The 16,114-nt window shown below is 37.6% G+C and overlaps 1 protein-coding gene across 1 annotated transcript; it reads right to left on the reverse strand.

Annotated features, from left to right (window-relative positions):
• Positions 1–1,269: 1,269 nt before the first annotated feature.
• On the reverse strand, positions 1,270–9,870 carry LOC104426952 (MADS-box protein AGL42). Its single transcript, XM_039305593.1, has 4 exons — positions 9,234–9,870; positions 5,496–5,693; positions 2,877–2,958; positions 1,270–1,427 (listed from the first exon to the last, which is right to left on the reverse strand). Exons 2-4 carry the CDS (start codon positions 5,636–5,638, stop codon positions 1,323–1,325), a joined length of 330 nt encoding a protein of 109 aa, XP_039161527.1. The 5' UTR covers positions 5,639–5,693; positions 9,234–9,870; the 3' UTR covers positions 1,270–1,322.
• Between the last annotated feature and the right edge of the window lie 6,244 nt (positions 9,871–16,114).

The following is a 16,114-nucleotide window of genomic DNA, read 5'->3' on the forward strand; positions in this document are numbered from 1 at the left end:
ACACCGAATTAGTTGGTTACTTAATCAGAGAAAAGTTAGTAACTCCTATAATTATGATTGGTAATTTGTAGTTGGGTTCATAAGTAAGGCAAATATTTATGTGTGCACGAGTCTCATAAGTGAAGGGTGAAGACGAGTGAGTATTTTTTTCAACAGAATCTATTTTATAAGTAAGAAAGTGATAAAGAGAAGAAAGATCTGCTGAAGTTGTTGGCAAGTAAAACAGAAGAGAGAGAGTAGACGTCACTCTCCACCATAAGACAATGTTTCCACTATCTCAAGAGTAGTCAAAGGAAGGGTTAGAGCAGGAAAAATTGCACTAAGAAAGACCATAAGTTAGTCCCAAAAAATAAGTCTATAAGTCTATAAAGTTAGTCAAATAGAGTTAGTAACCAAAAAGAGTTAGTGATTTAAGCAAAACATAGGTCTATAAGTCATACAAAGAAATATCTGAAAATATATATAAGAGCTAATAAATTTAAAGGAATGGCAAGAAAAAATAAATAAAATTTACTAAAAAAATAAGAGAAGATTGATAATTGCACATTGTTGAAAAGAGTTGGTGATTTCATAAAAGTGTTAGTAAGTTACCAATAAGTCACCTAGAAATCAGGTAATTGAAAATTTTTATTTTTTATCATGGTTTTTTGTCACTTACAACTCTTTCATAGGTTTATCAAAAACTATCCAATTTATTTTGGAAAGATGAACAATAGAGTCGTCCAAATAACTCTAGGAAAAATAATGATAGAAGAATAATCGTGATATTTTCCTTGTTTATTGGCAAAAAAAAGAACAGGTCGATAACTATGAAGAAAAAGGGTGATTTGTAAATGTGCTTTCATTCTTTCTTATAAGGTAGAAAACGCCATGTATGCTCGGAGAAAATTGATTCTCTCCTTTCAGATGCCAAGTTTAACGTTTTTAGTCTATTCAGTTCCAATCTTACAATGCGATTAGAGTCTCTATCGAAATTGGTATTTTGGCTCCTGTATGCATATGGTCAGTCTTGTTAGTTATTTGAGAGAAATTGTTTCTCATTGTTTTCTTTCCCTTCTCACCATATCCATGCCTCCAAACACAACGGCTACTCGATGAAAGTTCTCAAGACATCTACTTCGCTCAGCTCAGAGAAAAGGACAAATATACCAAAGACACATGTACCTTTCTTTCCCTAATGCTGCTCAAACTTCGATCGAGCTGATCCCCTATCTCTTGATTTCGTCCATCGAGCAAGATCCAAGACATTGTCCTGATAGCTTCCTGATGTAAAAAAGAAAAGGAGTACCATAGTTTAGGGAATTAGATATCAAGAATCCATTTCAATCCACAATATATAAGAGAGAAGTCTCAAAATTTGTGGACCGTAGAGAAACTTCAAGAAGCTCAATCTTCCTCTCCATATCAGTGGTTTCTTGCTTCAGACGCTGCACATATATGGAGATTGTGATATTTATGAATCTAGTGAACGGAACCATACAAACTGAACAAATTTGAAATTAGTAATGGATAAAACCAATCATAGTGAACAAATCTGTACCACCACGGGATCCTTCAAAACTAAGATTGCTACTATAAGAACCCTAACGTTCTTGCAAAATTTGTAGCTGTCATAGTGAATTCTATGGCTTGCCACCTCAGTAATTCTTGAGATCAAAAGTAGGGTTCTTATCAAGAACGCGATTCGGTATTATTACAATCTGTAAATACATACATATACGTTCACACCAACAATCAATTTTATGACTTCCTTCAAGAAAACAATAAGATGTAAATGCCCAAGTGGTGGATGATGAGTGGGAATTCAGAAGCTGAAAGAATTTTAGAGGACCAGTCAATGTCTTCAGGACATGTACAAAGACCAAAATAGCACTTTTAATGTTATATTTAACTTGAAACTTATTTTTCTCTTTATACATATCAGCAGTTTCTCCTATGTGCTTCCCGGTCATTGCCAAACCACATGAATAACAGTGGTAAGGCTGCAATAATATTATAGGTCCTTTTATCTAACCGTAACAGTGTAAGAGTTTTCCTGAGGTTTAGTTTAAGGTGAGATAAAATGTTTCTTAATTAGTCTAATATAGGGTTGGCCAGTGTGAGCCGAGTTGAGCCGGGCCCATAATGAGAAGACCTAGTTTAAAACTCTATAAATAGTGCTCAAATCTCTCCTCTAACCCTAATTCTCACAAGTATCCTCACATAATGAGCATTTACCTAGTGCTAAAGGGTGAAAATACCATCTCATTGAGCTAGTGATACGGATGGCAATAAAGGAAAAGAACTTGAATTAATCTTAAAAAAATTCAACAATTGACTTGGCATAAAGGAAGGATAATTTACTTGGCATAAAGTAAGTTTATCCGCAACTTATCGTGGATATATACACCCTCTCATTAATAGAAAACTTACCACATTAAAGATGTATTCGGAAGTTGAATGTCACTTGACTCTATCCCTCTTTGTACAAGGATATCATCATCATTAGTATGATCCCTACTTTGTGGTTCTAGTGATCCATTTAAATCATGTATGCAGGTAGATTGTTGCCTGATTCTTTGCATACGAGCCGACTATTTATGTATACACAAGTATATATTATTAGATTGTCGGGGAAATAGGATTTCTCGCCATTTGTGTTCGTATATGGACTTTTTGTAAGTCACATCCTGAAATAAGTTATATAATGTTATGTTATATGTTAATCCACACACACGGGAGAAAAAAAAAAGAAAAAAAGAAAAAAAAACAGAGAAAGTTGCTTTCTTACATACAGCAAAATGAATAAAAATTGAACTGCTCAGCTTGCTTAACCTCTACATAATGTGCTTACGACTGCACCTAATGTATCATCATGGAAAGTTTAGAGAACTGACCAGAATATATTGTTCCATATTAGCCTGGTATGTAGCCGCATCATTTGTAGATCTACGATATCGATCAATTGTCTTTTGGATTCTGAAAAAATTTGCAAAGATAACATATGAGCTCAGCCACTGGGAATACATTCTCCAAATTAATCGGGTATCGTCAAAACTAAAGTAATCAAACACTAAACAAATTAATAATCATTTTTGTGAATCATGCATGACTTCCAGTGAATAAGTATCACCATCACTCACTAACAGAATATGCAAGGAGCATAAGCCTCTGCAAGAAGCTTTTAGCCTCTCAGCAACTAATTTGCAATGATCTGAAGTACTTGGAAAAATCTTGGTTGCGCACCTTATACTTTGTAAATAATTGATGCAAGAGAGAATGTAGAAAAGTAGAAAGTAACACAAATGAGAACTTAAATGAATAGGTCGCTTGCCACTCGTAGGAATTCATCTAAGAGATAAGAGCAAAACAAAAAATCTTTCTTGTTCTCAAGCCAAAGTCAAAATAAGTTACGAATCAAAACAAGTCTACCTCCTCATTCATCATAGCATGCTTATATAGATGAGTTTGGAACAACCCTTCAAGCATGAGTAATTACCAAGACTCCTTGAAAAGACAAAAAGACTTATAGGAAAGACAAAACAAGTCTTACTAGAAAATAACTATAATTAAATAAGGACGCTAGAAACTTAAATGACATTTACTAAACCTTGAAAATATAAGAATCAAATGTAGTTGGTTGTAAGTCTCCTAATTTTACTAGTTCTGAATTAATGGAATGCTCCGTCATCAATAATCATGCCAGCAATATTTTTCTTCAAATTTTGGCGTAAATGTTCAATTTCACATCATAAAAGTATATTATGTGCGCACCTGAAGTATATTTAAATGTAAGCACAGAGTGAGCTAAGGCATTGTTTTTGCCCAAGCCCAAAGTCTTCAATATATTCTACATGCCACTCCATGTCAGTAAGAAGTAAGAACAGCACATGATGCTCGTAAAATCATTGTGAAGCAGTACAAGGACTCACTACTTCAGAGAGAAATTGTAAGAGCAAGCAGTTGCCCCTCCATTTAACTTGTGACTTCAAGTACTTATTTTCCCTGTAAATGAAGAAGAGGGAGTACTTACATGGTGGAGCAACTATTGCAAACATGTACAATTTCAGTCACTTTTGGACAGAAGTACTCTATTTATAAGAAATCCAAGAGATCAGAGTGTTGCGTCATGTTCGCCTAAATCTATTATACTAGTGAATGCACTCGATCCCATAAAATCACCCCTACACAAATCTAGTCAAGCCCATAATCTTATTGACCTTTCAAAGCACCCTATAATTTGAAGAACCTGAAGTTGAAAATGTCAGGACCTGTTTCACAGGCTTTTGCTTAGGGTTAAAGTACCTTTAAAAAATCAACTTGAAGTCTTTTGCAGGTTTTGTTTGATTCAGAAAAGAGATTAATTATGCTTTCAGTTTCGATTCAATGAACTGTGATTGGTAATGCTTCTTCATTATGGCGGTAGATAGGTAATTCGTTATTCAATTGCCTGACTAATATAATGCATTTCATATGAAATTTCTAGTTTTTGCCTTGAAACAGGGATCTGTATGATTTGTAAGATAACTATTATCACATAGTGTACATAAAATAGTCTTAATTCACGTCTAAAAGGTATAATTACAACGAACTGAATCAAACAAGGTATGGTTTGAAGGCTTCACCATTTTCAACTTAAGCTTGGTTTTCTTCAACAATTTTCCAAGCAATCAAATTTGTTTGGAAAAATCTACTTCGAACAGAATAATACCTAATTGCAAATACGCTTAATCATCATGCCTCGAGAATTAGTTACGGAGATCAATCCCTAGAAGCAGCAACAGTTCAAAAAGGAACACTACACGGCGTGTTCATTTCATATCAATGTGGAATTGGGGGGAAGGCTGAACTGTTATTGTCAAAACCAGAAAGACCAAACAATATCAGTCCCTAGTTTCACTAACATCAAATTATGTTTTCATTCCCCAAGACAAAGTACTAACTATCCTAACATGTGAACTAGCTGGAGGAGATCAGTACTTGCAAGATATTGAACAATTCGTTTCCTCAGAAGAACCATTAAGAAAGAGGCAGTCCCAACTCCAACGCCACGGCGTACACAATGAATGCCTTTGATCAGCTAATTCCCCACATCTAGCCATTTGATTAAGTACACCCCAGTGCATTGACTATTCAAAAAAATGCGAAATAGAAGACTTTATAGTTTCAAACTTCCTTTCCTCAGCTAATTTCAAGAAGGATAATTGAATAAAATTCATTGTTTTTTTAAAATTGTCCCAAAATGAGAACTAGATTGGTCATCATGGCGGGTCAGTCCATGATCGAAGGGGAATAGCACTGAACGCTTGACCAAAACCAAAAATGGCAGGAAAAAAAAGGAGAATGAGAAAGGAAAAAAAAAAATGCCATGATGCTGTCTCATATGTGCACTGCACAAACACACAGCGTATATATGTGCATATGCCCTCATTTTGGACATAAGAATGGTAACACGGCTCAGCACGTTCCCCATCTAAAATCAACTCGAGAAATTATAAATCAGTATGTGAACGTACTCGGAATTGCTTGAGAACTTGTAAAGCCTTCCTTTCTGTGAAAAGATGATCACGGCAACTTCAGCATCACAGAGGACTGAGAGCTCATAAGCTTTCTTCAGTAGCCCATTCCGGCGCTTTGAGAAGGTGAGTTGCCGGCTCATGGCGTTCTCAATTCACCACATCTGAACTTTGCCTCTCACCATGATTAAATTCTTCCTACATACGGGGAACAGATTTACATGGTCAGCTTCCTCGGGTCCTTCTCGCAAACTAAGGAAAATTGACAGGGTGTTGACTAACTCGACCTGAAACTCTATTTTCTCCTTCTCTGAGGCATCGTTTCTCCCTCCTGGAGTCTCTGATCATTCTCCTATGATGGTTAGGATTTTGCCTACTCCCAACACCCATAAGCCCTTTAAATTCTTCAATTTTTGGATGACCCATCCTTCCTTCTTTGATCTTGTGGCTCATGTGTGGGACTCCCCCTTCTCTGGAATGCCGATGTACATTCTCTGTTGTAAGCTGAGGGCTCTTAAATATAGGCTTAAACTCCTAAATAAAGAGGTTTATGCGGACATTTCAGCTAAAACAGATGAGGCTAGGAGATTGCTCTCCCTGGCCCAAGAGGCCATTCAACTGGACCCTCACAACCAGGATCTGGCAAATGAGGAAAAGGAACACCTTCGGGTTTTCTCCGAATTGCGCCTCCAAGAGGAATCATTTTTTAGACAGAAATCCAAGATTCGTTGGCTTAAAGAAGGAGATCTAAACACTAAATATTTTCACCACTCAGTCAAGCGAAGCCACCTCCGAAACAGAATTCTATCAATCTACAATGGGGACACTCTGGTTTCCAATCCTGCTGAGGTTCATCAGCTTTTTGTCTCTCATTTCCAAGCTCTCTTGGTGGCTTCCCCCCCTTCCTATGTGCCTACAATTGAGGAGATCAGGAAAAATCTAAACCATACCCTTGATGATAACCAGATTCGGACTCTCTCTCAGCCTGTCACGGACAAAGAAATCCAAGATACCCTCTTTTCTCTTGCAAGTGGTAAAGCTCCGGGCCCGGATGGGTTTAATGTAGATTTCTTCAAGCGGTCTTGGGAAATTATTGGCCCTTCGGTCTTATTAGCGGTTCGGGACTTCTTTGCTTCTGGTCATCTTCTTAAGGAGATTAATTCAACCATCCTGACCTTAGTCCCGAAGGTCCCAAATGCTTCGTCTGTCAATGACTTCCGTCCCATCGCTTCTTTGCAACACAATCTATAAGTGCATCACCAAGATTATGGCTAACAGGTTAGCCGTTGTGCTGCCTTCAATCATCAGTCTACCTCAGAATGCTTTTGTTAAAGGTAGACGCATTAGTGATAACATTATGCTAGCCCAAGAATTGTTTGTTGATTTTCATCACGAACCCTACCGGCCTAAATGCATCATTAAGGTCGACTTCTGCAAAGCTTTTGATTCGGTAGACTGGAACTTTATTGAGTTAACCTTATTAGCCTTTGGGTTTCCTCCTAACTTCGTCCATCGAATGATGACTTGCATCCGGTCCCCCAAATATTCTATCTCCCTTAATGGTGAGCTTCACGGCTTCTTTTCAAGTGGACGAGGGATTCGGCAGGGTGACCCTATGTCCCCCTATTTATTTACTCTCGTTATGGAAGTTTTTTCTGGGATTCTTAACACCCAATCTAGCAATCTGGGCTTTGATTTCTTCTGGAGATGTAAAGCAACCAGGCTTTCTCACCTCTTCTTTGCTGATGACGTTCTATTATTCTCGGAAGCTAATATGTCATCTTTGCGGCTTCTTTTGGATGGAATTCATTCCTTTGCTAGATGGTCTGGGCTTAATCCTAACCTCAACAAAAGTGAAATCTTTCTTTCGGGTGGCCCTGAATCTCTAAGGAATGCTCTGGTGAGTACCTCTGGATTTCAGCTGGGCTCTCTCCCTTTTAGATACCTTGGTGTACCTATTATCTCTTTCAGATTGGGCAAGGAGGCATGTGTTTCCCTAGTGAATACTATTACTTCTCGTCTTCAATCCCGGACAAACCGGTTTTTTTCTTTGGCCGGCAGATTGCAGCTAATCAAATATGTCCTTCATTCTATCCAGGTTTATTGGTCTAGTGTTTTTATCCTTCCCGCCTCAGTCTCTAACCGAATTGAACAGATTTTTCGGCAATTTCTTTGGAGAGGCCCGAGCTTAGGGGCTGGAGGCGCAAAAGTGGCATGGGTGGATGTCTGTTTACCTAAGGAGGAAGGCAGTTTGGGTATTAGATCCCTTCGGATAAGCAATATTGCTATCATGCTCAAGCACCTATGGCTCCTTTTCACCGATAAGGAGTCGCTTTGGTATAAATGGATTCACTCCATCTTCTTAAAACATAAAAATTTCTGGATTGTCCCAAAACCTACCTATTGCTCTTGGGCTTGGAAGAAGCTGCTTGGTCTTCGGGACTTGATCCAACATCATTTTAAATGGCGAGTTGGTAATGGGCTATCTCGTCTCTTTCGGTTTGATCACTGGCACCCTCGTGGTCCCTCTACAAGCCGTTTCTCGACCGTGAAATCTCTTTGCTCCGGTATATCAAGACTTGCTACGGTTGCTCGCTTTTTCTCGCCCTCCCCCATCTTCTTCTGTTGCCTCCTCTATTAGTAACTGGAATGATCCCCTTCCAACCCTCAATGAAGACAGTGACCGTCTTTTATGGCTTGGTCATCCTTCAGGAGTGTTTTCTACTGCCTCGGCTTGGAGCCTTCTAAGGCCCAGGGATGTTGTGGTCCCGTGGTCGAGATTTATTTGGAACCCCTCCTTACCTCCTCGATATCAAACCCATTTATGGCTAATCGCCCGCAATCGTCTGCCAACCCAGGTATTGCTTTTAGCTCACGAGAGAATCCCTAATGTTACTTGTGCCTTCTGCTCTTCTATGCCAGACTCGGTCGATCACCTTTTCTTCGGATGTTATATCTCTAATCACCTAGCATCCTTTTGGGCGGCTAAGTTTAACTTACCTTGGAGGAATCAAGCTTGGAGCGACAATCTTTTATGGGTTATTGAGCACCTTTCTAATGCATCTTTCCACCAAACCTTGGCCCGCTTTGCCTTTGGCGCCTTATGCTATCTTATCTGGAAAGTAAGAAATAGCATTATTTTCCGCAATGAAAGATTATACCTCCCGGCTTTAAAGGATCTACTTCGTAAAGCTGTCAATGACAAGGCTTTATCATATCCCGAGGTCCCGGACAACCCCCGTAATAGAAGGCTTCAACTTAGTTGGGGCATTCCCCCTACCATCTTTGATTGATTTTGCTTATTGGTGCCCTGTTGCGGCCTGGTTTCCCTTCTTAGTGCCTCTCCTCTTCTTCTCCTCTTTAGTTCTTTTCCTTGTGAGGGCCACTGTGTTGTGTGCTCTTTGCCCTTGGCTACTGTTTGGCCATCTTTGCTGCTGTTTTTAATTGCATTGTATCTCTCTTGCAGCTCCCCCCCTTCTTTCTTTCCTTTCCCTTAGCCCCGGCCCCCTCCCACTCATTTAGATTTATTGTCCTGATGAGTGTGAGATGGTGCCGGGTTCCCTTTTGCTGTACTTCTGTATAGCCTTTGTGCTTTAGTCTATATACCTATTACCTTTTACCAAAAAAAAAAAAAATTCTTCCTACATACATGATGGTTATCAACCCTAGAATGAGAAGTACTCAAACATAGCGATGAACATAACAAATATACCTCAACGATCAAAAATAACAAGTCACCAGGGACTTTGGCAGCTTCAACCAGCTTAAGATTTATCTTTATATCCTCCTCCGATAGTCTAGACTTTAGACGGAAGTTCTTGAGAAGCTAAAAACACTGAAGACAAATCACACTTTCTTTTTTTTCAAACAGACATGAAGTATACCATCATTCGAACACGAGCAAAAACCACAGGATAAAGATTTCACAATCAAAGGTCGGAGAATTATAGATTTGCCCAGCGTATTCAAGGGGGAAGCTTCTCTGCTCTACGTCAGAAAACGAAACCACAATAAACTCAGAAACCCAAAAGAGGGATGAGAGGGCGAAGACAAAAGCAAAAGAACTGGATGAACGCAGAGGATATTTGGCAGTTGATGGATCTCTCTCTTTATTTTCTGGCCACAAACATAAAAAGAAAAAACAAATCTGATTATTCAAAATTCAACGATCTTCTACTCAGGGAAATTATGGTGTGAGCTACTCATAAAAAGGAAATACAAACAAAAAAGGAAAGAAATAAGGAGGAAAGCAAAGCATTCAAGTTCAACCGAAACGGCATGGTCGATATGGCAATGAAGATTCAAAGAAGCAGAAGGATAATCTTGTTTTGACAAAATTAAGAAAAAGAGAGCAAAGATAGATACGGAGGGAGAGAGAGAGAGCGAGAGAGAGAAAAGATATTTTGTATTATTTCGGAAAAAAACGTATATTTTGCCGGTGGGTTTGAGCTTCGGCTGCCGTGGCCTGTGGGACATTCGAAAGAGAGAGCAGTAAGAAACGAAACGGGTGAAAAGAAAGAGAAAAAGGTCGTACGCTAAACTATAAATTGTGGACAAAAAAAAAAAAAAACTATAAATTGTGGACATCATCGTACCATGGCGTGCGCAGCTAACCTATGGGACATTGACAACTGGGAATACATTATCTAACTTAAACTCAGTGGGCCCCTACTCGACCAATTGAAAGAGACTCTGTCCTTTTCCTGAGCCAAATAGGAACAGCCTCGGGGCTCTTCTTCAATCGATTCTTCTCTTGGGTACGGCGCCAAAGTCACTGAATGGTAAGTCGTCCATCCGATTGACACGGACTATCGGAATATACTTTATTTGCTGAATTACGTTATAAGTGGGCATTTTGCCAAAAGTTTATATTGGATCAATTTATCCTTACGTGATTCCTATTGAATTATATACTGAGAGATTTGGTTCAGTATTTCAAAAACATATTAAGAAAATATAAAGTAATTTAATTTAAAATACTTTGAGTAAATGCAAAAGTTATTTGGTAAACTATATTTTAAAAAACAACTTTGAAAAAAATATTGTTTGGTAGAAAACTTATTTAAAATTTTTTTGAGCAAGTAATATTAGTTTTTTAATCTTTATTTGTTTAAAATTGAAAAAATAATCTATGCAAATTTTTAAATATAAATTTTGATAATAATGCTAAAAAAATCAAATATATTCAACGGGTTTATTCCTTTTTTAAAATTATATATAGGTATGATTTTTAGCATTCAAAAAAATAATAATGATGGCAAAATCAGAAATTTGAAGAATGAGTTATAGTAGTTTTAAAAGAAAAAATGAGTTTAAGAAAGTTCAATGGCATTCAACCTTCTCAATGTTGCTTTCCACTTGAAAGCTAATTTAAAATAATTGTCAAACAGTCTAATATTTCTCCAAAGGGTTTTGAAGGCCGAAAGCTCATTAAATGCTAACCTAAACGCACCATATGGGTTTACAAGCACAAGGAATACTCAAAATTATTACCATGATAAATTCATGGATAAAATAAATATAGATCCATCATTTAACTTATCTTTTCTTTATGTTCTTCTTATAATTCCTCATTATTTAGGGGTGTCAAAAATATCCGAAACTTTTCGGTTTGGGTAAAAGTAAAGGAATTTGGGAAATTTGACGCTTGATTCGGGTTTCATATATATATATATATATATATATATATATATATATATATATATATATATATTGTTATGCACACAAGAGATCAAAGGCTATTGACTATGGTGCACTAATCCCAAATTACTTGATTTTCTCATTAGCAGAAATGTGATCTTCGATCAACCCACCACCAAAAAGAAATGTGATTTTTGATAAGACTACTATGTTTTGACAAAAAAAATTGGTAGAGCAAACATATCATAGTGTTAAAAGTAAGATAACAAATGTTAAGACTGCAAATGAGTCCGTAACTCCTAAAGTCAGTGATTAGGCCACCGATACATTATGATTATACATATATTACTTTTGCATTTATTGTAGTGGGATAAGGTAGAAACAAATGAGCATTTGTCTTACTGTGAGGCAATAGTTAGTGCCAATAGTTATAGTGGATAGAGGCTATAAGTAAATAGATGGAATCACTTCATAGGAACTAGACACGGGAGCTTGTTAGATCATCCAAGAGCCAGAACATCATTGAAAACAAGTGGATTCACAAATGGAAGGAGGGCATCGAGGTATATGGGAAGACTTGTTGTGAAAGGATGTACACAAAGAGAGAGCAGCATTGGTTACAACGAGATGTTTTCTCCTATTGCAAGACATTATTATATTTGAATATTACTCACCTTAATTGCTATACAAGATCTTGAGCTAGAAGAGCTGGAAGTGAAAATGGCAATTTTTAATAATGAGTTGAAAGAGCGGATTTACATGAGGCAACCAGAAAGAAATGTTATTTCAGGTAAGGAAGACCATGTTTGTTTACTAAAAAAATCATTTTATGGATTAAAAAAGTCTCCTAAACAGTAGTATAATTGTTTTGATGTTTTCATAACTAGTCAAAACTATTCAAAAGTCAGTTGAATAACTTACTTTAGGAGATTGGAGAATAGATTTATGTATTATTATTTGTTGATGACATATTAATAACAATTAAGATTTTGTATAAAAATTGATGTGTCGAAGAGGTAGTGGAATATGAGGTTTCATATGAAAGAGTTGGGTACTAAATAGAAGAAAAAATGTCAAAAACACTTATTGGATCAATTGTATGAAGAGCTTTTGTTTTATATTATGTTGTAAGTTTTATGTGCAATTGAATTGTTTATTCATAATACTGTGGGTTTAGGTGAAACAATCAAGCATGTAAGTAATAATTAACTCTATGATACTCCAATTATTAGTAGATAATTTGCTGCTAACTCTTTTCATTGAGGAGTTACCAACATATAGAACAAATTGCATAAATTCCTAATGTTTTTTTGTCCTGACTTATTACTATGGCAATTTTGTATTGAATTAATTTGCAAGATTCGATATTTAACATTTTAATTTTACAAAATTTAGATGGACAAGTCACCATATCAATTATAAAATACAAAAGATGAGGACAACATAACTAATGCAACGTGTATTCATGAGGACACCAAAATAGCACAGGCCTTTGATTAAAGCACATATTGATAACACATGCCTTTGAAACGCATATCTTTACTATTATATTAAGCCAAAGCGCGCACCTTACGCATACGACCAGCATGAACCATTTATTATGCTTCTACATCACAACAATCTTGACCCTCTCAACTATTCCACATTTAATTTTCAAAAATTAAGTACATTTTATAGCGCAAACATCAACATAATTGGAGAGCATCTTCTCTTTACCTACTCAATACGGAGGCGTGTCTTCAAAATAAAAATGCAATCCAACTTCCACAGTTGCTAATACTAATTGAGTTCCTCGGACAAAAGACAACCATAACAATCTCAAAGACTCTTATACAAAGCTAAAAGGCTCCTAAACCAAATTCGGAAATCTGAATACCCTGGGAATCACACAAATAATTATTAGTTGAGATGACATATATTTTTTCTCCTTCAACAAACCAACAACCTTGAGTTGGGTTCAAAAGTAGAGTGTGTTTAGAAACTTGATTATACATTTGTAGTTATCTCTCGCTATTTACAGTATCTACATGTAATGGTTGATACAAAGAGAAGTATGTATGTGTTTGTCTAAATTAAGTAATGGATAAGTATTTGAGAAGTAATACTAAATCATGCATTGGCATAATATACACATCTTTGATTGATCAAAGATTTTAGCCCATGGATCATTATTTGGACATGTATAAAAGGGTATTGTGGAAAGTCATCATTTAGTTTATTGGTAATTTGGTTAAAATGATTGAAATAGAACCACTCATTACAAATAACATTTTGTGTAAACAAATGATCCAATTTTACTTTTAAGAAAATTCAAAAGGGATTCTTGTCATTTTGATCAATAGGATTCATCCTAAAATTTTTTACAATTAATAGTATTCTCACTTGATATTAATTTGCTTCCCCACATCACTTTCAAAAGAAAAGCGTTAAAAAATTCTAAACATTTTATATTTGTGCCAATTTAGTCCTAAATTTTTTACTTTGTGCTAATTCAATAATTTCTGGCTAATTTTGGCCAAATTTTGCTGATTGGGCATCGGCCGTTGACATGGACAATTTCTAATAATATTTTAATATTTTTGAATTTTTTGTCTTTTATTTTCTTTTTTCCTTCTCCTCTTCCTTTCTCCAGCCAATCCTCATACCTCGATGATTGGCCGAGGTGATGGCTGGTAAAGCTCGAGCCCTTGCCATTTGCTACGAGGGCAAGCCTCACAGCCCAAGCCATGAAGGCGGCCTTGCGCCAAGTTGGCAAGGCTTGCCTTCGTTGAATCTGGCGAGGTTCAAGCCTCGCCGCCATGGTTGGCAAGGCTTGAACCTTGTCGCCCATCGCAAGGCCGCCCTTGTGGCCACTAGCGAGGGCTTTGAGCCTCGCCGGCCATCTAGCTGGTTGCCGACCGATCAAGGAAGGAGGAAGATAAGGAAAAAGGAAAAAAATTAAAATTAAAATTAAAATTAAAATATTATTAGAAATTGTCCACGTTAGTGCCGATCGTACCCACATCAGCCAACCGATACCCAGTCAACAAAATCCGACCAAAATTAATCGGAAATGATTCAATTATAATCAAGTAAAAATGTTTATGATTAAGTTAACATAAATGAAAAAAGTTTAGGACTTTTTAAACACTTTTCTTTCACTTTCACATGTTTGTTTGATGCACAAAATCCTTCTTCTTTTTTTCTTAATTATGAGGACACTAAGGTACTTTTCTTGACATGAGATTGACTCATCCAAGACAATGTTCTTATTTTAAGAAAATGAATTATTGTAGTATGATGTTTTATAAAAATAACACTAGTATTGGATTATAGCTGACAAGCTAGCCATAGACAGCCTGATTTTCCAGTTCTATTTTTAATAAATTGAGATGGACATTTCATTGGCACGCATATAGTTCTTTTCCCCGAACTGATTACTCATGGGATAACTAGTCTATTAGGTGAAGCCGTTAAGAAATTCTAATGCCCTTGACTCGAGAATTTGACCAGGAAACGACCTTTCGATCGAGTTAATCTGCAAGGGTCATTATGGCACAATTAAAAACCGATTAAAGACTGGAGATAGGTCAACTCGACAGAGGCATGTAATCGAGTGTGGGTGATTCCACCAGATCGCACAATTCTTGTCGATCGGCACTAGACCGACTTTTCTGTCGATTATGTACCCTGTGTTCGTATTTGAAATCTTGAAATTACCCTAATAACCGAAAGTCGTCAATGTGTCAAAGACGTACATTGTGGCTTGAATTGATCAACCACAAGTCAAATGCATGAAAATTTCTAAAAACTGCCTAGTAGATCAGGACACGCTAGTATCATGCCAAAGTGAAATTAACCATGAAATTGAAATCGAATTTAGAAATTTGAAGTCATGGTGTGTCACAAATCATTTTAGGAACATTGACTTATCTTCGGAAGATTTTTCATGCAAGCCTAACTTTTCAGCAATTAAATCAGAGACTGGTTAATTTGGCTCGAAAAATTAGTAGGCCCGCTTTTGGTCGTGCTTTTGGGACTCAAGTCGGTTCTATGGTCAAGTGATTACGTAAATTGAAATGTGGTAATATTATATTAATTTTATGGACTTCAATTTAATTCAATTAGAAGGAAATTGAATGAATTGTGTTATACAAGATTTTGGAAAATTCATGTCACGACGGAAATTGAAATTGGACCTATTGAGAAGATTGTGGTGGAAGATTTAGGCGAGTGGAAAGTGATGTCACATGAGGTCATGGTGGGCCATTTTTGTTGGATTAAAGAAAAAGAAAAAGAAAAAGAAATGGTCTCATCTCTCTCTCTCCTTCCTCTCTCCCTTCCGTCGATTTCCCCTTCTCCATCTTTCTTCTTGCTGCTTGACGGAACTGAGCAGACCAGCGAAACTGGAGAAGTCACACACCTCCGCCGGAGCCAGATCCGCCGCCGCACACTGTCGCTTCTTCGCCTTGCTCGCACGCCCTCCACCTTTCTCTTTCCTCCTACAACCGTCGACTTCTTCTTCTTCTTTGTGTTGTTCGAAACCTAACAGCAAGCCAGTAGCTCAGCTCATCGCCGTCGCACGCCGCCGCTGGACCGCCACCGCCACTGTTCATCCCCGCGCAGGCCGTCGCTGCTCTCCGCTGCTCCGCCCTCATCTCTTCTGCCCCTGCATCATAGCTTCTGCCTCATCCCGTGCTGGAGTTATTCAGCCACCTCCGGCCATCGTGAGACCCCACCGTTGGCCGCACGGCACCGCCACAGCTCCTCCGCCCGTTTCTGACCCAAGCCGGCACCGGATTGGCCCTTTCCCAGCCCCAACCAGCAGCGCATAGAGTGGAGAAAATGTGGGTATTGTAGTCTAGTTTTGGCCAGCTTCCCGACCACCGAATGCTCGGCCCACCTTGGGGAAAGTCGATCCTTGTGTCGATCCCGTCGTTTTGGTCCGCTCGGCTCGCTAATCCGATTAATTTAATTCATTAAACCTTGATTAAAGGATT

This window comes from Eucalyptus grandis, chromosome 11 (assembly GCF_016545825.1).
Source record: "Eucalyptus grandis isolate ANBG69807.140 chromosome 11, ASM1654582v1, whole genome shotgun sequence".
Lineage (NCBI taxonomy): Eukaryota > Viridiplantae > Streptophyta > Magnoliopsida > Myrtales > Myrtaceae > Eucalyptus > Eucalyptus grandis.

Coding starts and splice junctions, on each gene's coding strand:
- LOC104426952 (XM_039305593.1), bottom strand. CDS start 5,638: ATGAGCCGGCAACTCACCTTCTCAAAGCGCCGGAATGGGCTACTGAAG. Junction 2,959..5,495: donor AAGTTCTCAAGCAATTCCGA/GTACGTTCACAT, acceptor AAATTTTTTCAG/AATCCAAAAGACAATTGATC. Junction 1,428..2,876: donor ATATGGAACAATATATTCTG/GTCAGTTCTCTA, acceptor ATATATGTGCAG/CGTCTGAAGCAAGAAACCAC.